Source organism: Gossypium raimondii, chromosome 11, assembly GCF_025698545.1.
Source record: "Gossypium raimondii isolate GPD5lz chromosome 11, ASM2569854v1, whole genome shotgun sequence".
In the NCBI taxonomy this organism is placed as follows: Eukaryota; Viridiplantae; Streptophyta; class Magnoliopsida; order Malvales; family Malvaceae; genus Gossypium; species Gossypium raimondii.
Window position 1 is genome coordinate 12,320,204 of NC_068575.1, and position 21,136 is coordinate 12,341,339.

General features: G+C 32.2%; 1 protein-coding gene across 1 annotated transcript; it reads left to right on the top strand.

The window, feature by feature from the left end:
- The first annotated feature begins 1,314 nt into the window (after positions 1-1,314).
- LOC105804601 (uncharacterized) lies at positions 1,315-2,566 on the top strand. Its single transcript, XM_012637275.2, has one exon. The coding sequence runs from the start codon at positions 1,343-1,345 to the stop codon at positions 2,453-2,455; it is 1,113 nt and encodes a 370-aa protein (XP_012492729.1). The 5' UTR covers positions 1,315-1,342; the 3' UTR covers positions 2,456-2,566.
- Positions 2,567-21,136: the final 18,570 nt, after the last annotated feature.

Genomic DNA, 21,136 nt, shown 5'->3' on the forward strand with positions numbered 1-21,136 from the left:
TACAATCATTAATACAATTAACAAGAAAATAAACATCTTATGTAGTTTTATTTAATTACTCTAACATTTCATTTTGTTGTGTTATTCTCTCGCTAACATTAAGTATACACTCCTCTTATCAATAAAAATTTTAAATTATTTATATAAAATTAATAAAATAACATATAATTATATTTTAAAATAAAATATCTATATCCCAAAATTAAAATACTATTATTGCATAAAATTATTTTTTTAAACTTAAATCAGGCATGTTTGAAAATCTATATAAAGTAATTAAATTTGATATTATTTGTAATTATTTCAATTCTCACCTTCCCTAAAATTGCTCAATTCAATAGAACCTATTAATTATAATAATGATTGTATATGTGTAATTATAAGCAATTACATCCAAATACAATTTATTATTAATTTAGAGACGTTCATGGTCCGGGTCGAGCTGAATTCTGATTGGGTCTAAGCATAATATTAACATACTTTATGTTTGCCTAAACCTGACTTAGCTCGAAATATGGGCCTAAAATGTTGTCCAAACCCGCTCATATTATTTTTTTATTTAAAAAAATATTTATATTATATTATTTTAATATTTAATAAAATTTTATATATATTTTATTTATTGAAAGTTTTTATATAGTCATTTTAACATTATTTTAATGTTTATATTAGAGTAGTATAATTTATTTAGTATAGGTTTTTTTAATATATTCTAAATAACATAATCTAAAGTATTATAAACTTAAAGAGGATTGGGGCAAGCTCGGGCCTTAAATGTTCAAATTCGAGCCCGACCTATATTTTAAACAGGTCTAATTTTTTTTGTCTAAATTCATTTTTCGAATCTTATATTTTTATCCATAACCTCCCAAATTTCGGATCCGCATGCAGTACCGGAAGAATAACCTGATTATTAATCTCAATCTTTACTAACCTTTTCATGGATAAAGCTTCATCCAATTCCACAATTCCTTCTTGATTGGACTACTCAGATTTGAGCCTTTCCTAATAATAATAATAATAATACCAAGAAAATTTAGCAAATATACAGCCAAGTCATATAAACCAGCTTGGGCAAAAGTACTTAAAAAAACTCACTTCAATCCTGTTTTTAGACTGCCTAATCAAAATTACAGAATCCAAAAATTGGCATTCTACTGAACAAAATAAACAGCCCTTGTTTAAAAAAAGTGATGGCCTAAATTCGATGGCAGCTAACAAATTTCCCTACCATTACGCCCCAAAACTCGTCTCCATATTTATTCCCCCCAGCCTCCAATCCCACTATTTTTCATGCATCTTCCGTATAGAGATTATCGTGGGTGACTCTCGACAGCCAACTATGATGGCTCATTCCAGGATCCTAGAGGTCACACTCCTTTCCGCCGAAGATCTTCTCGAGGTCTACAAAACCATGAAGACCTACGCCATTGTTTGGGTCCAACCCGACCGGAAACTCGCAACCGGTATTGACCAAACCGGCGGAACCCATCCTGCTTGGAATGACAAGTTCTCGTTCCGTGTCGATGACAAGTTTCTTAGCTCCGAGGAGGACGCTAAGATTTTTGTTGAGATTTACGCGGCTGCTTGGGTTAAAGATGCCTTGGTCGGATGCGTTAACGTTAACATCAACGATATTTTCCATTTACGCTCCGTTACCGACTCTAAGATCAACAACAACTCCACGGCTAGAACCGTCACGCTTCAAGTCCGCCGTCCCTCGGGCCGCCCTCAAGGGATTCTCAACATGGAAGTTTCCCTCGTTGATAGTACCATGCGTAGCTTGCCTTTGTTAGAAGAACCTATACCAAAACCAACTGAAAATGATCACCACGAGGACGATGAATCGCAAAACGACAAGCTAAATGTAAACGTTAATGCGAAAATGACCCGTTCACAAAGCGACAGAACCGAGTTAAAAATGGAAGATAACTCAATGGAAAGGCCTGTAAAGGGTTCGACTATCAATGGTGGTTTCGATGCCAGTGAGTTGGACGATAAATGCAATGGCAGCATGGTGAATGGTGGTAGCATGGTGAACGGTGGCTCTGTATGTAGCACCGATGTGGGGCCATCAGCTTCCGTGGTAGCCGCCGCCATTGCACATGGCTTGTACAAACCACCGGTAAACAACCAAGTTCAGACGAAAGAAAATTTAAGAATAAAGGAATGGACAAGGAAAGAGAGAGAAGAAGAAGAGCTAGAAATGAAGATAGAGAGGTGGGAAACGAAAATCCCACCGGCGGCAACCGTATCCCGGAAATCGATCAGAGGGAAAAAAGGAAAGGGAGGGAGTACCAAGTTGTTCTCATGTTTTAGTAACTCATTCGGGATTGAGATTTCCATTACTTGTGGAGGAAATGAAGCACAAGGAGGCATTAATGGCAATGGCAGCAATTATAAAGTTTATCATCTAAGCGATGCGGATGATGATTATAGCCAATCTATTGTTTGAATCTTATTCAATTCACATATGGAACAGCAAGAATTCGAAGCTTTAATTTTATTTTTCTCCAAAATATGAGTTATATAGTTGCCTTTTTGGGGTTGGATACACTGTTGTCAATATAAATATTGAGAGATGAGAAAAAAATAAAGAATATAAAAAATACTATAAGAATACAATGAACAAAAAATGAATTAAGTCCATTTTTTTATTCTTTTATTAATTATTATTAATATTTTTTTTCCTTTTTATATGTTATTTTATTTTTTAAAATGTTTAAATGCAATTACTTCATTTATTCACTTGTTTTTTTCACTATAAACAATAAGAACTATGAATAACAAATTTATTTAAAAAAATTTAGTTTCGACACGAACCGCTGACATCCGCCACAGGGTAAACCACCGCCTCTCAGGCCACTGATTGATTCTACCATAGAGGCCAACGATAGACAATAACTCCCCCCCAAGAACACAACTTACAACTTTCATCGTATTGTGCTCTCCAAAGAGCAACTCTTCTCAAAATCTCAAAGAGGTTTTTAAAGTTTTTACATAAGTTATATTGTTTTTTATTTTTCAGTTTTTACTTTTAAAACACAACAATAAAATAGGCCTACGGAGACACTTTTTTTTTTACTTAGGATGACGCAAAAAAAGTTGACATAGGCTATCCCGACAATTCTCTAGACACTTCCAAAAACGTCGTTGTTAGCACCGTTAGCATAGGTACCACGAAGCTTTGAAAAAAGTGCCGACATAATTCAACATAAGCTAACATTTATTGAAGGGTCGACAAAGACCTAGTTAAGGCCAACCTTTAAAAAAGATTGGGATAGGAGGAAATAGACTACCAAAAAAAGATCGGAATAAATCATTTATACACCAACTTTAAAAGAGTTGGGATAGACCTTGTCTGCACCAACACCTTACATAGTTGGTTCAGGTCCCATGTTTTTTACGACTTTTTTTCTCAACTTTTGAAGAACCTATTTTGGCGAAATATGAGCAAATTTGTATGTGTTGGGTTTGGACAAGTTTGATACGGTATTAATTGAACAATTAATTAACATAAATTGATCATATTTATACATAAGAATGTTGGAATCTGAATAACATCAACTACTCTTCTAATTGCTTCACACTGAAAGCAAACAAGTATTTGATAGTTATCCAAACAATAGATTAACTAAAAGGAGTATAAGAAATGATTTTTGTCTAGCAAAAGGTGTACAGACTCATGTTATGCTTGCTTCATTTGATATGTTAGATTTTGTTCATGGTTAGACTAACAATATGAAAACCATAAAAAAAAGTCTAGAAATGAACTTGATTAAATAATTAGTTCAAAAACATTTGTTGCTGAAAAGTTCTGATATGTTAGAGAACAAAAACGATGGCCTGAGCAAATCATATATTAATCATCACTCTATTCAATCTTCTCAAAGATAAAGCAGATATACCTAACCAAAAACTACAGAAAATAATTTAGAAAGTGATTCGAGTATATCTTAGTTGGATCTTCCAAACTGCTAGTTAAAAGTATGTAAATTTAATATATATTATATTAAATTATACTTACTTAATTATTAAGTATATGTATTATATATTATAATAAAATAAAACAAATAAATAAAAGAAAAAAAAGACAAGCAAAACGAAACAGAAAGGAAAAGAAAGAAAAAAAAAAGGGAAAGAAAGAAGGAGAAAGAAGGAGACGAAGGGCCTTAAGGTCAATTGGTTAGTCAATTTAGTCACTTTTTCTTGTAATCTTTATATTTTTAGAATCTCGGTGTTAAATACTACCCGACTCATGTCGAAATTTTAGAAATTATTGAGTTTTTAAGAGTTGTTAATGTTGAATAATTTTAGTATTAGGGATTAAACTGATAATTTTAAGTTAGAAATGAAAAAGAATTGAATTGTAGAATAAATTCTAAAATTTGAGTAATAGGGACTAAATTGTGAAAAAATTTGAAATTTAAGGATTTAAGTGAAAATAGGAGTTAAATTTACTCTAAAGTGGAATTTGTATGAAAATAAAGAATTAAATGTAAAGAAATAAATTTAATCTCTATTTAGAGACTAAATTAGAATTTAGGCAAATATTGAGTAAAAATTGAAATGTTAAATATGAGATTGAATTGTGTTGTATTGATGAATTTTAATTATTTTAATTTCGTAGCTAAAGTCGTACCGGAACCCTCGACTAAAAAGGGAAAAGATAAAGTCGACGAGGAATAGCTCGGAATTTTCGATTTGTATTTCTATAATCCGAACTTAATTATTATTTGTTGTATTTTTTTTATTTAATGCATATGGTAAGTATTGAGGTGAGTACTTGACACTTTGTCATTGAATTGAATTTAAGTTGATTAAATAGATTGAATTAGTATATATATATTTTGAATATATTGATTATTTGAATTGAAATGAATATTGGTTGTATTTGAAAAGTGAATTGGAACCCTATTAACTATATCGGGCTAAGTCGAATATAGATGGCATTCCATAGGCTTGGAAGAGTTCAGGGATTTCTTCGATTTCGAGTCGATGAGACACTGGGTGTCAATTTACTACTTGGATTAATTCGATGAGGCACTAGGTGCCAATTTACTACTTCGGATTAATTCGATGAGGCGCTGGGTGCCAATTTACTTCGGTTTAGCTGATGAGACACTGGGTGTCAATTTATTACTTCGAATTATCCGATAAGGCACTAGGTGCCAAACTGGTGTGTTTTGGTTGGATTCGTGTATCCATCTGAGTCCGATTCGTGTTAATAGGGGAAATTAATTGAAATGGCACTATAATTGATATTGGATGATATTGTATGTGGAATGAAAATGGGACAGTGATTTGAAATATGGATTGAGACACATGAATTGTGTATTCATGAATTGGATATAAAATGAACAATATTGTTGTTTAAATGATATGTGTATCATATTGTGAAAAGCTATTATATAGTAATTGATGAGAATTGAGTATGGTATGAAATAATGTATTCATGAATTGAGTATTGCATGGTGATGCCATTGTACGAATAAATATGATTTGATATGTGAATAACCATTTATATAACAATTGTGTGAATTAGGATATTGTTTAACAAATGAAAAATAGTAGTTATGATACTAGACATTAATATGTCCTTATAATTTAATTGTGCCTATCATATTATCTTGTCTTTAAATATTCAGATTATAGAAATACTACTGAGTTTTTTTACTCAGCGTACGGTTTTGTTTTCCATGCGCAGATTAGGTACGTTTCAAAATTTTGAATAGAATGACATGTACATTAGGAAGATCAAGTGTGTTCCAAGTAGTAGGGACTAAAATATAAGTTATAAAAATTTATTTATTTTTAGGTTCAAATATATTAGTGATTAGTCAAAATCACTTTGGCACCAATTGCAATATTCCTATATCAGGTTCCTTGGGTCGAACCAGGTATAGGGGTGTTACATTACATATGTTATTTTGGAAACCAACAACTTACAATTCGAAAACGTTTTGTAAATCGATACTTGATATTAGTATTTCCAGTTTTAAGGAAAAATTCCTTATTCGGTTAATTCATTTAAATTTAAAAAAAAACACTTATAAGATTACTTAATTTTGCAACAGAAATCTTAAGTTAAACAGATTTATGGAAAATCATAATTTGGTTTTAAAATAAAACATGTTGCAATTCGAATAAAAATAATCTAAAAATGTTAAAGCAGTTTTGTAACACTCCTAACCCGTCTTTGTTGCCGGATTAGGGTTACGAAATATTACTATAGTTTACAAAACCAGTGACAACATAAAACCATTCAAACTTTAATTTAAATACCAAAGATTCAAAACCAATATTTATTCATAGCATATATACGAATACGGGCCTTAAATCGAACTTACGAAACCTTAAAATCATTATGGAAACAAATAGGGACTAATCTGAAACAAAACAGAAAAATATGATAAAAACTGAAAACAGGGGTCATACAGCTGTGTGACAGAGCTCAGATCATGTGGTTCAAAGACATGGTCGTGTGGCCAACCGTGTGATAGAGCCTAGACCGTGTAACTCAGGGTCACACGACCGTGTCGCCAAGCCGTGTAACATTCGTAAACCATGTGAAAAATCTTGCACTTAAAATCAATAAGACACACGGTCGTGTGACAGCTCGTATCCAAGCCCTGTGCATCCAAAACAACTTCAAAATCAAGTCATTACATATTCCATTGCTTAGGTTCCAAGCCAAACCATTTTTAACCGTTTTTACCTATTCAAATTGCATCAAAACATACCATAGTACACCAAATAGCAATCAACCTAAATGCCTAACCAATATGCCTTCAATGTCACCAAATATCCAATTTCAAATAAATTCACATTCGTCCATAAAAAGTTCATGACTCATAAGCCTATCAACTATACTATTTCATCAATTCTATCCACAAGCAAACCTACCAAACTTAGTTCAAAATTCTCATTTATACACATGGTCAAGATATACCAAATGTGCCAAGAAAATACAACCACAACCTTTCATAATCAACTATAAAACAACAACTACCCAAAGCAAAACAAACTCAACATGTCAACCTTATTAAATCATCAAATAAGTCCCAAATAACATATGTCATAATCAACCATTATACCAAAAGGCTCAAAACATAACCAAATACTTATCACATATAGTAATACCAAAAATCTTATCTACATACCACTTATAACATGGTCAAATTAGATATATAACTATCAAAATTGTTGACGGATAGTGTGATCTCCAAAAGCAATCCAATCGACAGCTTGAATCCAACCATCTACAAGGAAAAAAAACCAAAGCGAGGTAAGCTTGCGTAAAGCTTAGTAAGTTCGTAATAAGCTTAAACTTTAACTTATCGTAAAAGATGTAATTTAAACATTTTACAAGATATTTCAATATCATGGTCATGAGTTCATTAATTAGCTAAACACATCACAAGTCTCACAAGGTTAGTGAGTTCATATATGAAGCATGTAACTTTATAATGTTATCAAACATATACATGAAAAACACATTTGGTACATAAACCAACCATCACATATTCGTTTAACATTTTACATCTTCATTTCAAGTATTCATTTCAATTATCCCTTTTTCACATATCTAGATCCATATAAATAATTCGTATGTCCATTTCATATTACCATTTCTGTTTACTCATTTTCCACTCGATAAACCATAATGAAATAGCGCTAGATACATGGGAATAATGCTCACACAAAGTGTGATTGTAACTATAACTGTAATTGTAAATACTCACACAAAGTATGACTATAACTGAAATTGTAAATGCTTACATGAGCTGTGAAATGGGTATGCTCACACGAGCTGTGGGTTAGGATGTTAGGCTACACGATGCTGCTCACACAAGTTGTGGAAAATCTGGAACAAATGTTGAACCTCAGCCATCGGTAAGACATCTAAGACCAACACTCGAACTGTAATAACCCTAATGACATGTAATTTGTATCCTAAGCCTTCACAAGGTTCATACGGGTCACATTACATATCCAAATCATTTATGTAACAACCCGTTTTTTAGTGGTGTCAGAAATAGTGGTTTCACTGTGGCAAGGTGGCGTGCTGTTTCTGGTAGGGGACTGGAGTTCGAGTCTCACTGCATGCAAATAGGATTATATATTTTGTTCATGAGGAGGCAAGAGTTGGTGTTGGATTTGAACTCTATGTTGCCGTTTGGTCTCTCCTTTTCCGCTTTAGTTTTGCTTCTTTTCTCTAAAAGAAACCGAATACTGTTTCTTTTCTACTTGAAACTTCCTACTCATCTCTTCTTTAATCATTTTCTACTATAGTCGACCCCCTCTTTTACTTTCATCCCTACTTCTTTTCCAATTCTATTTTTCCTTTCTCTGTTAGGCCGAATTCTCATACTCTCTCCCTCTCAAATCTCTTTGTTATTCTTGTTTCGGGCCGAATCTTCCTGACTTACTATTGCCGAAATACGTTTGTTTTTTTGGTAAGGGGGTGTTACAATTTTTTTGGTAAGGGGGTGTTACAACCACTTTATTATTTCGTTCTTAGTCAAATTTCTTATGGCTCTATTAACAAGCTTCGATTTTCCCTTTTCTTTCTCTTAGGGGCCAAATGTATGGTTGTTTTCTAACAACTTTTGATCTGCCGAATCATGTTAGGAGGGGGGATTCGCCCTTGATCAGCAGTGAGGCGCTAGTATCTGTTAGATCTAGCAAGGTGAGTGTTTGTGGTTTAGTAAATAAAGTTTATAGATTAAGAGTATGCGTTAATCTTGTGTTGTGTTGGTTATAGGTTTTGTGCTCCAGATTATTTGCACTCTTCGTGTATTTGTATGCAATATTCGATGATCAGCTGAAAAGTCGAAAGTATGTGTTGTTACACTGCTATGACTGTAGATCGGAAAAATGCCAAAAAGTCAGAAATATGGCTATGATGCCACACGAGCATGCGATCGGGCGTTAGTCTGTAGAGGCCACCAAGAACAATCTCGTGGTCTTGGGCTATTTTGGGCTTCGTTGGGCCAAAATGGGTTGTGTGGGCCCAGTGGGCTTATGGGCTACACGGATAAAATGTATGTGATGTGGTAAGTGTTGTTGGACTGTGACGTTTGCATAGCGGGGGCCGTTATGGGCCTCGATAGGTCGAAATAAGCCGCATGGGTCTCATGGGCTTATGGGCCCACACGGGTAAAATCCTCAGTAAGTGATCATTGGTAGGTTGGTTTATAAGGCTCACGATACCGTATGTGAATCTGGACTAAATGGGCCACACGAGCGTGTAGGCCCACTTGGGCCCAATAGCGAGTTTTGGGCCCATATACATTGTTCTAGTCGTGTAGGTTATCTGAGTCACTCGAAGCAACGATAGACCTTTTAGGAGGTCATAATAAGTATCGAGACCCCAATATTTGTAAAATGATTGTAATACCCTTGTAGGGTAAAATGATCGTAATGCCCCCGTAGGATAAAATGACTGTAATGTCCCAATAAGATAAAACAATCGTAATACCTCTGTAGTGTAAAATGACCGAAAAACCCCTCATAAGGTAAAATGACCGTAATGCCCTTGTAGGGTAAAATAATCGTAATACCCTTATAGGATTAAATGGCCGAAATACCCCTGTAAGGTAAAATGATCGTAATGCCCCTAGAGGGTAAATGACTATTTTACCCCTCGAGTTTAAATGATTGATTTGTCCATGATGTAAATGACTGATTTGTTTGTGATTTAAATGACTAATTTGTCTGTGATTGGTATGATTGATTTGTCTGTGATTTGTATTACTGATTCTGAGCATGGCATTCTACATACATGACATACTGCATGGGGTTAGGATACTGTTATGGAGGAAGTACTGTACTGGTGGCTCTGCCATAATCACTGTTACCGATGGCTTGGCCACATATACTATTACTGGTAGCTTTGCTGTAATACTATTGCTAGCAGCTTTGCGGTAATGCTACTAATGGCTTTGTGCCGATCATATTACCGTTACTGATGGTTGTGTGTCGATCATATCACTACTACTGATGGCTTTGTACCAATTATATTACTATACTTATGGCTTGTAGTTATTCTGTTTATAGCTTATAGCTATCCTGTTTACAGCTCTTAGTCATTCTGGTTACTGGCAGCTTTGCTGCGATACTGATTAGTGTCGCAACAGGTGCTAATATTAGTGTATTGGCTGGGTAGGTTGATTTTATCCCCACATGGTATGTTGGTTGGTACGGGTGGTGTGTTGGCTAGATTGGGATGGGTTGCATGATTGCATTGTTGCATTTCTATTACTGATTCTGTCACTGTATTAGGCTTAGGCCCACATGTATTCTATTTTTGATTCTGATACTGTAATGGGCTACGGCCCACACTACACTTTTACTGTTTTGGGCTAAAGCCACATAGTTTTGTTACTGAAAAAGTCTCAGGCCCAGATTGTTACTGCTTATATTACTGACTGAATGATAAGGGATTACACACTGAGTTTTTGTAAACGTACCCCGTTTTTAACCTTTCACGTAATCTCTAGCGTTAGACGGTTCGGAGCTGCGAGGGGCTCGGAGAGGGCCACACAACTGCACAAGTTTTATTCTATTTTGCTCATTTACTAAAGCACTTTGATTTTGTGTCGGGTTGTAATAAGGCCTCAAAAATTCTGAATTTTAAATTCGGGATTTTATTGATTGTGATTCTTATCTCCTAGAAAGAGAACTCGATTTTTCAAAACAATAACAATTTTCAAACGCTATGTTTCCGCAACTCAATTTTTAAATAACACATTTTTGCAAATCATTTGTTTTAAATTAAGCTTCCGCAACAATAAGGTTTTGAAAGTAACAACGTTTCTTTAATAAACCTCGATTAAAAATAAGTAAACGCAAACTGATGTTTTGTACAAGTTTTAAATGGTAAGAAGTTTGAAATTTCAAGAAGGGTTTTCAATGAAAACATGGTTTCGAAAAATATTTCAATGTAACACATCAGATTCGACAATAACGTCTAGGCCGAGTTTGGGGTGTTACAATTCCCGTAAATCAAAATCGTAAATATTTTTTAAAAATATTTATGAAGATATTTGTATAGTTAATTAAGTTTTGGTTAAGTGAATTTGCTTGAATTAAAAGTAATTAGGTACAAGGACTAAATTGCATATAGAGTGAATTATAGATTAAAGAATAATTAAAGGGACTAAAGAAGCAATTATACCTTATTCCATTAAGTGGATCAGTATTAGTAACTTTCATGTTTAAATTTATTTTATATATATTATAATATTAAAGTTAAAATATATTATAATATGTTTACTTAAGTATTAAGTATATATATAAATATATAATATAATAATAAATAAAATATAATAAAACAAATAAGTAAATGAAATAAAGAAAGACAAAAGCAAAATCAAAATTGAGAAAGAAAAATAAAGAAAAGAAGAAAGAAACAGACGCCAAGCTTAGGGGTTTCAAAGTTTCCAAGTTCAATTGGTTAGTCAATTTAGTTCCTTTTTCTTGTAATTTTTATGTTTTTGGAATTCCGGTGTTAAGTATTACCCAACTCATGTCGAAATTTTAGCATTGATTGAGTTTTTAAAGGTTGTTAATGTTGAATAGTTTTAGTATTAGGGATTAAATCGATAGATTTTTAAGCTAGAAATGAAAAAGGATTAAATTGTAGAATAAATTGTAAATTTTGAGTAATAGGGACTAAATTGTAAAAATTTTGAAATTTAGGGATTTAAGTGAAAATAGGGGGTTAAATTTAGTTTAAAGTGGAATTTGTATGAAAATATAGAATTAAATGTGAAGAATAAAAATTAGTCTCGGTTTAGGGACTAAATCGAAATTAGACAAATATTGAGTAAAAAATTGAAATATTCAATATGAAATTGAATTGTGTTATATTGATGAATTTTAATTGTTTTAATTCCATAGCTAACATCGTACCGAAACCCTCGACTAAAAAGAGGAAAGATAAAGTCGACGTTGAATAGCTCAGAATTCCTGGTTTGTATTTCTATAATCCGAACTAAGTTGTAAAATTATTGCATTTTGATTTCTTGCTTATGGTAAGTATTGGAGGTCAGAACTATTATGTTTTACAATTGAAATTGATTGATTCGGTATGTGATGAATTTATTGAATTTATATGAATTGAATTGAATTCATATGTATATATGTGATAATGTGATTATATGAAAATTTGATATTGGATATTGGTTATATTTGAAAAGTGAATTGGAACCCTATTAACTGTATCAGAATGAGTCGAATATAGATGGCATGCCATAGGATTGAAAGAGTTTAGGGATTTTTTTGACTTCAAGTCGATGAGGCACTGGGTGCCAATTTACTTCGGTTTAACTGATGAGACACTAGGTGTCAAATTTATATAGCTCTAGGCATGGTTACTACTTCGGATTTATCCGATGAGGCACTAGGTGCCAAACTAGTGTGTTGGTTGGATCTGTGTATCCGTTTGAGTCCGAGTCGTGTTAATACGGGTAATTAAATAGAATAATACTATGATTGATATTGGATGATATTGTATGTGAATTGAAAATGGAATAGTAATTTGAAACATGAATATGAAATACATGAGTTATGTACTTATGAATTGAATATGAAATGGATAATGTTATTGTTTAAATGATATGTGGATCAAATTGTGAAAAGCTATTATATAACAGATGATGTATTCATGAGTTGAGTTGAGTATTGAATGGCTAATGCCATTGTATGAATAAAGGTGGTTTGATATGTGAATAATTATTTATATAGCAATTGTGTGGATTGGGACATTGTTTAACAAATGAAATTTGATAGTTATGATACTAGATATTAATATATGCTTATAATTAAATTGTGCATATAATATTATCTTGTGTTTAATATTCGGATTATAGAAATACCACTGAGTTTTACTCAGCGTATGGTTTTGTTTTCCGTGCGCAAGTTAGGTACTTAACTTTTTTATCGCAGTTTCAGCATCCAACAATGATCCCGAACTCAAATGTGGTGATGTCTATCTTTTGTGTCGGCATGTACCTAGGGTGTCTAAATAATAGTTATTTTGTAGATTGATTGTAAATGAGGTTATAGGTTTAATGTTGGTTTGGTATATATATAAACATGTGTTTGTTTTTGAAGCCATATTATGGCATGGTAAATTGAACTAAATCTAGATATGTGCATGTGAATTTAAGTTAGTGTTTAAGTGCTTATGAGCTAGGCAAAATGTATTGAAATTGGTATGTTTATAATTTAGATTTGAATGTGTTTGATCATGTTTTGAAATGGTTAAATGAATGGGTTTTGAGTTGTTTAATGTCCAAGCATGTAGGAAATGGTAAATTTGTTGTTTTGTGCACATTTTAGGTCCACACGGCCAATCACACAGGCATGTGACTCGACCGTGTGAGACACACAGCTAGCACATGGACGTGCGAGGCCATTTCGAAAAGGTACACGGCCTGACACATGGGCGTGTGGCTTGGCCGTGTGACCCACGTCAGAGAGTTACACGGGCACAGGCACGACCTGACCACACACCCGTGTGAACCCTGCAGTTTTGAAAAAAATTTTGAGTTTTCGAATTAGTCCCGATTTGTTTCTAACGAGTATTTTGGGCCTCGAGGGCCCGAATAAGGGACAGTATGTATGAACTGATTGGTTTCTGATCTGAATATTATATAATATAAAATGTTTGAAATTTTTGTCTGTTTGATCTATAAACTCCGGTAATGCTTCATAATCCGGTTCCGGCGATGGATACAGGTTAGGGGTGTTACAATTTAACTTTATTCACGTTATACCATTACAAAAACTCATCCATATAGTTTCCATTTTTAGACATAATCATCAACTTGGCTAACTCTGCAATTTATTTCAATTCATTAGTTGCCATATATATAATTCAATTAATTACATAAATTAAATATATATAATATTTTATAAATTATCAAAAACAACAATTAACTAGTTTAATCAACATACAAACTTACCTAATCAAAAACAGTTACGAACGCAACACTGACGATTACTCCGCTAACTTTCTTTTCCCGCAATTAATGTCCAATTGACTCATTTCTTGATCTAAATATAATAATTTAATTTAATTATCCAATTCAAATACTTTTAAATAGTAAAATTCACATATTTGACCTTTTATCAATATTTTACACTTTTACCCTAAACTTTTACCTTTTATTCAAATTAGTCCTAAACCCGAAACTTTCAATAATCCAAACAAGGCTAGCCAAATTTTATATAATTCCCTTACAGCCCATATTTATCATATTTTTACAAAGATTTCATGTAACTTTACAATTTTAACAACTTAGTCCTTAAACTTTAAAATTAACCAAATCCACTCTACAAAATTGTCATATTTAACAATCAAGCTTATAAATCTATCATTAAACTTCAAAAAAATCACAAATTCATCCATGGCATAACTCAAAACATTTGATAGTTTCACAAATTACTCCCTAAGTTAGCTAAATTAAGCTAAAACGAACTCAAAAACATAAATTTTTTTAAAAACGGACAAGAAATACTCACCATGCAATAGAAATTTGTCAAGGTTGAAGCTTCTGTTCTTTAAGCATAGAGGAATCGATTTTCAAAGCCAAAATGAAGAAGATGAAGTTTTTTTATTATTTAATCTTTTATTATTTACCAAAATGACATTGATTCATATATATCTACCGTCCAACACTTTAAATATGGTTAAATTACCGTATAAATCCATTCAATTATGTTTTCATAACCATTTAGCACAAATAAATTAATAACGATTAACTTTTATAATTTTTACGATTTAGTCCTTTTTACTTAATTAACTAACCAAATATCAAAATTTCTAAACCAAATTTCGATGTACCAAAATAATCACTCCATAAATATTTTTAATTTACGAGCTCGGTTTACAAAAATGAGGTCTCGAAACCTCATTTTCCAAAACCACTTGACTTAAGCAACAAACCACTTGAACTTAAATATTCATTCAAATAACAAAAATTATCAAATCAAAATTTATTATAATACTTTATTTTACTCCTAAATATTAAATAATAATATTTACGGACTCACTCGCTGGATTTGAGGTTTTAAAACCATCGTTTCTAACATCACTGAAAAATGAGTTATTACAAGTTCAAAACGAGAAATAAAATCCAAAACATAAAACATTCTCCAAAAGTCCAAAAACAATCCAATTGAAATTAATGCTTAAACTTAATAAAAAAGTATGAATCAACAAATTTTAAACCGAGCTCCTGTCGCACCAATCCATCCTAAGTTTGTCGATTACTTGGGAGGAAAACAAACAGAAAGTAAGCTTATAAGCTCAATGTGTAACTTATCTCAATCAATAAATCAGATACAAATGATTTAACAGGTGATATTTCATATATATGCTCAAATACGAAATCAGATGCATTTCATAAATAGATTCAAATACAGATGCATAAACAGATCCTACTTTCATCCACTACACACCATCTATGTCCATCCCTGCACATCAAATAAGGTATCAAATACTTATCCAACCCCACACACCAATAAGTATGCATCTATCACTTTTCAGAAGTAGTGCAGGCAAGCTGCTAGATAATAATATGTGGTAATTCGCTAGAAACATAAATATGTGGCTGAGCCACCAGAACATATATATGTGGTTTTAAACTACAAAATAAGGCAGATAACTAGACTACCAACACTTCCTCCGTCATATCATACCCCAACCCAATGCACATGTACATATTAATAGAAATTCAATATATAGATGTCATGCATGATTTTCATATGTAGTCATGCTTTCAGAATTATCTAAACACAAATCATACATGTATAAATCACATACCTTAATCATATCACACACAGAGGAATATTAATAGATATCATATTTCTAAGTCTTATTTAAGCATTATAACCCTACAATGAGTCTAAATACGAATCACAGATCCAAACGGCTCTAGGTGACAATTTTAAAAAATGGGCCCACGCACTCGTGTGGCCCAAATGGCCCAACTAGCCCAGCCCGTGTGGCCCACATAGTTTACACATGGCCTAAACAACCTAAATCGTGTGCCTCACATGATCTGGCACACGGACGTGTGACATCAACAGTGGGGTTTTTAGCTTTCCGTCATTCGTTGTTTTTATGATATCGAGTCACAGACCTAGATGTATGCTGATGTGAACCCAAAAGTGAGATTTCTAGTACCTAAATCGACAATTAAACAAGTTATTTAGCAATACTACGCACAACCTAATCAAAAATTCAACCATGAAACCAACAATTCGCTCCCAATGAGCAATTAGGCATTTACCCTTAATCGAAGAACTCACAACTTCCAACCGTACTAAATTGTCGGAGAAGGGTTTATCTTAAGAGTCTAGCCTAAAATAATAATTCCAAAGATAATTAAACCTATTCCCAATTGAACAACCAAATCATCATTCAAAATTTCACACAAACCCAAAACAATGTACTTACGCAATAAACGAATGATACCAAAGAAAGACTCGCTTACCAGACCGAAACTTTCTACCCATTAGCAGCCAACACAAAAACTAATGAGTGAATGGAAAAGAAAAAATGGCAAGGAGATGGCCACGAAAGGAAAAAGAACCCAAAGTGGTGAAGGTTTGTGATTAAAGAACAGAAAAGTAGCAAGAAGAAGAAAACAAGTTGAGGCCAACCAAAAAAAAGAAAACGATTGGGAAATTGGGGAGAGCAGGAAAAGGAAATGGCAAAAGGAAAACTAACCACTAATTTGATCCTTATCTAAAGGGATTTGCTAGGGTTCGAATTTAACCCACATACCAGTAGATGGGCGGCATACAAGGATATTAGCAAAAATAATTTTATTTTGCTCACGTAGGGATTCAAATAAAAGACCAAAGGATAAGTTAAAGTCTTGCCACTAAACCAACAAACACGTTCTATCAATATTTGTGCGGAAATTAAATTTGAGTCAGATGTTCAGAGATAAAGATGAGGACAGCAATAGCAAAAAATTTAAAGAGAATGATTCAAACCCAGAACCTTTCACACATAAACACCACACTTAACCACTAAAACAAAACAAACTACTTGGTAAATTTAAAAAAAAAATCAAAAAGTCAAGTTTTGGGGCGTTACAGTGCACCATTAACAAATAAAAACAACAACAAGAAGTAGTTTGGAGCCATAGGATAAGAGCCGTTGGATTTTGGGATGGCAGTTTTTAGACGATTATAAAGAGAGGTAAATTTGGGGGAAAGAGGGAAAATTGAGATTCAAAAAGGCGGGGATCCAAAATGGAAATTTTGAGAGGTTTTGAATTTCAAGAGGGGAAGCACTAAATTAACATCAATTGACCCTTCTAAATTAATAAATTAACACAAAATTTTGTTTCTAATAGGGGGATTTTAGTGATTGTGTCATTTTGGAAGGGGATTTTTGAAGATATTAAATTAAGATTTTAATCCTTTATTATGATTAAATTTGAATTTTAATATTTTTATTTTAATTTGATATGTTTTTTTATTTTATAATATTATTAATTAATTTAAACGATGAACATTGTTAATTAATTTATTAAAGAAGCAAAGAATCAATTAAATAATTGATTTAATAAATAAAACAACAAACAATCGATTCAAAGAAGTAAAGAATCAATTTAAAACGACAATAATGAATATTAATCAATTTGTTACAAATATTAATCGATTCTAAAACAATCGATTCAAAGAAGAAAAAAATCGATTTAAAATATTTGCCAACGAAAATAAAAGTTGGGATAAGTTAACATTTTCCCAACTTTTCCTAAAAAGTAATGATATAGTTAGATTTTGCCAACACCCAAAAAAGTTGCTTAAAGGTACAAATTTAAACGATACAAAAAAGGCCGGCATAGTCAAAAAAGAATCATCTTAGGCTTTTCATATGGCTACACTTTTATATAGTTGAGAAAAGTATAACAAAAGTCGACATAGTGTTGGACAAAGCCAACTCTTATTTAAGCGTTGCATCAGGCATTCATATCCCAACCCTTATACAAAGAGTCTATCCCGACACTTAAGAAAGTGTCGGCCCAAAAGTGTCATCTTAGCAACATTCAATTTTTCATTTTAAATTTAATTCTATAAGATTTGACGTGTCATTTAATAGTTAAATTAACAGATTTAATAATGAAAGAATGTAATTGATATAACATCGATAGTTTAAAAATGTAATTAAAATGTTTTAAAATTTAAAACCAATTTAAAATGAATGTCATAATTTAGGAATATCGATGCAAATAACTCATCGTTTATAATCCACAAAAATCGTAAAATACCTCTTGGTTTTAATTATCATACTTTTTTTTCATTTTCATTTCTTCTTTGAAATAATAAACACATTGAATTATCTTCATTCAAAAAATTTTAATATATAATTTGGTACTTGACACTCTTTTTAATGTGGTACTTGAGTTATTTTTGGTCCGATGTGGTACATGTATTTAAAAGTTATACATTTTAGTATCTAAAGTTTTAGTTTTAATTTGGGTTATAGAGTCGATTCGATGACAATTCAAAATTAATTAATAATATTAACTATTATTTTTATCAAATCGACTATTAAATCCAAATTAAATCATATCCATCATTGCATTTGACAAATTAAAAGCAAAATTAAACAAATTTACAATCAAAACTAATTTTATTCTATTAAAAAATCAAGAAAAAATTGAACTTTATAATTTTAGAAATTAACTTTCGTCAAATCAATCCTAATTCTAAATTAAGCCTTGAAAAAGTTAACACCGTTATTTTCAAGTATCAAAATATATAATTTTGTCAAATATAAGTATTGGACTAAAAATAACTGAGGTACTATATTAGAGAAAAATGTTAAATTCAAGTAGGAAAGAATATATTAAACCAAAAATAAATAAACTCGGAAAATTTGAAAAACAAAATGAATGTGTTTATGAAAAGGTGAAAGAATCTTATAGATATTGATACACATGCAATTTCTAACGCTCACAAGCTCATCATCCTTAACGCTTAATCATCACAGTTGTCTTGTGTGTCAGCCATGCAACCAATAGAGACAATGAAGCAGGTACCAGCTTCCAACTATAAATCAATCAAACCCCCCTTTGCCTCAACACAAACCCAAACCCCCATTGTTTTCTCTGTTTTTCCTTTGGTCATGGCCAGCAATTTCTTCGAACAAAAGCCCTTCAAGCCACCTTTTGAGATCATAGCCAGGAGAACGAAAACACTCGACGTTAAATACAAAGAATGCAAGCGTAACCATGCACCTCAACTTGGTATCAATGTTGTGGATGGTTGTGGAGAGTTCGCTCCCAAAACGGGACATGTCATGGATTTTGATTGTGAAGCGTGTGGTTGTCATCGGAATTTTCATCGCAAAGAAGTGACGAAGCAGGTTAGCATAACGTTCATTGACAACGAAGGAGCCAATTTATATCGTTTTCAGCCACGATCTCCTCAATTGAACAATGAGCAAGAAGCAGTGGAGAATGGAGAGTTGGATGGGGGAATGAAGAAACCAAAAAAATGATGAATCGATGTAAAAGGCAAAAGGAGCCATTGTTAAGCTCTTTTTATTTTAACTTTAATTTAGTTTTTCTCATAGTGTGTGGTTATTTGCTTATTACTATAGTTTTCGTTCTCATATTGTATTTTGTTTGTAATGTTTGAGCATTCTATATAAAATATATATACCGCAAGGATTAATTGAATGATGCTTAGGTTTTAAATTGATATTTGTTTGAGACGGTTCATCCAAAAGTAGGGTTGTGCATGCTTAATATCAATTGTTGACTTCAAAGCAAGTTGCTAAATAACAAGTATTGAGAAAAGTGACTACAGAAGTTGGTATTTTTCTAACTATTATGAAAATATAGACACAACAGTGACAGTCAAGTTTGTTTTCATAGTTCGGTTTCTCTATATTTGTGGAATCTCGTTTAGTAAAAAGTATTCACTATCTTCAAACACTTACAAAAGTGAAGTTAAATCCATCGTACCCTAATGATAATTTATTCACTTTTGTATATTTGAAGACTATAGAACTTTCACCACCAAATTCTTCCGTGTGAACTTAGCTTTTTACAATCAAATGCACTATCGCAAATAATGTTTCCTTACTTCAACAGATTAAGTCCTCTAGAAAATTACTATATCTACCTATACAAGTCTCTCAATTATATGAAGTTTTCAAAACTTGCTAACATAATGAAGATCTATCACAATCTCTATTAAATTTAAACAACAACTAAACTAATTGAATACAACATAATAATAACAAATAAGGTAAACGAGGACTGCTGACAACTAAGTCTTCAACATTTCAATCTGATCCAACTTCCTCGATCCAAAGGATTAGATAAAATTAATCCAATCCATTTTGATCATCCAAATAAGTTTCTCCAAGTGATATGTGTCAGAAAGTAAAGAAAATAATAAGTTGAAATGTAATTCAATCATTCCATCAAAAGAGTGCCTTTTATGGGCAATTACATCAATAAACTCAGCTAAAATAAAGGAACATGGGTAAACATGACTGACAAACTCCTAAGATAATGATAACTTAGAAGATCACACTTTTAATAACTTAGGTGGGTTTGGATGGGTGGTGCGTTTACCTGCGGTTAGTGTAAAAACAGGAATGGCGGTGAGATTGAATACTGTGGCGATACTATAGCGTGAGACAAAAAGTAAATTAAACGCACCGCACTACACCTAATGTTCCATTCAACCCACCCTTAGTCAAACCAAAAAATAACATAGTAACAAATTAACAATAAAATATATCTCCTAATATGATCTTCGTTGATGGGCTAAATATAATTTACGATCTCATCTTAATCCAAAGATATGACTTAATAAATTACCAATCTCCTAAATATGGAAAGTTGTTATCTATCGCATTGGGGAAGGAACTAAGCAAACTTCCTCAAGCACGTCTCAGTCATTTCATATTTCTCAACATGACCAATCAACTAAATCAAATTAGTTAAATTAATCAGTCAACCATCAAAATTAGACTGATTGCGATTGATTAAAAGTTTTGTAAATGTTTATTATCAATTAATTCATTTCAAAATGTTTAATTAACCAATTAACTGAAATTAATAACAATAAATATTATATATAA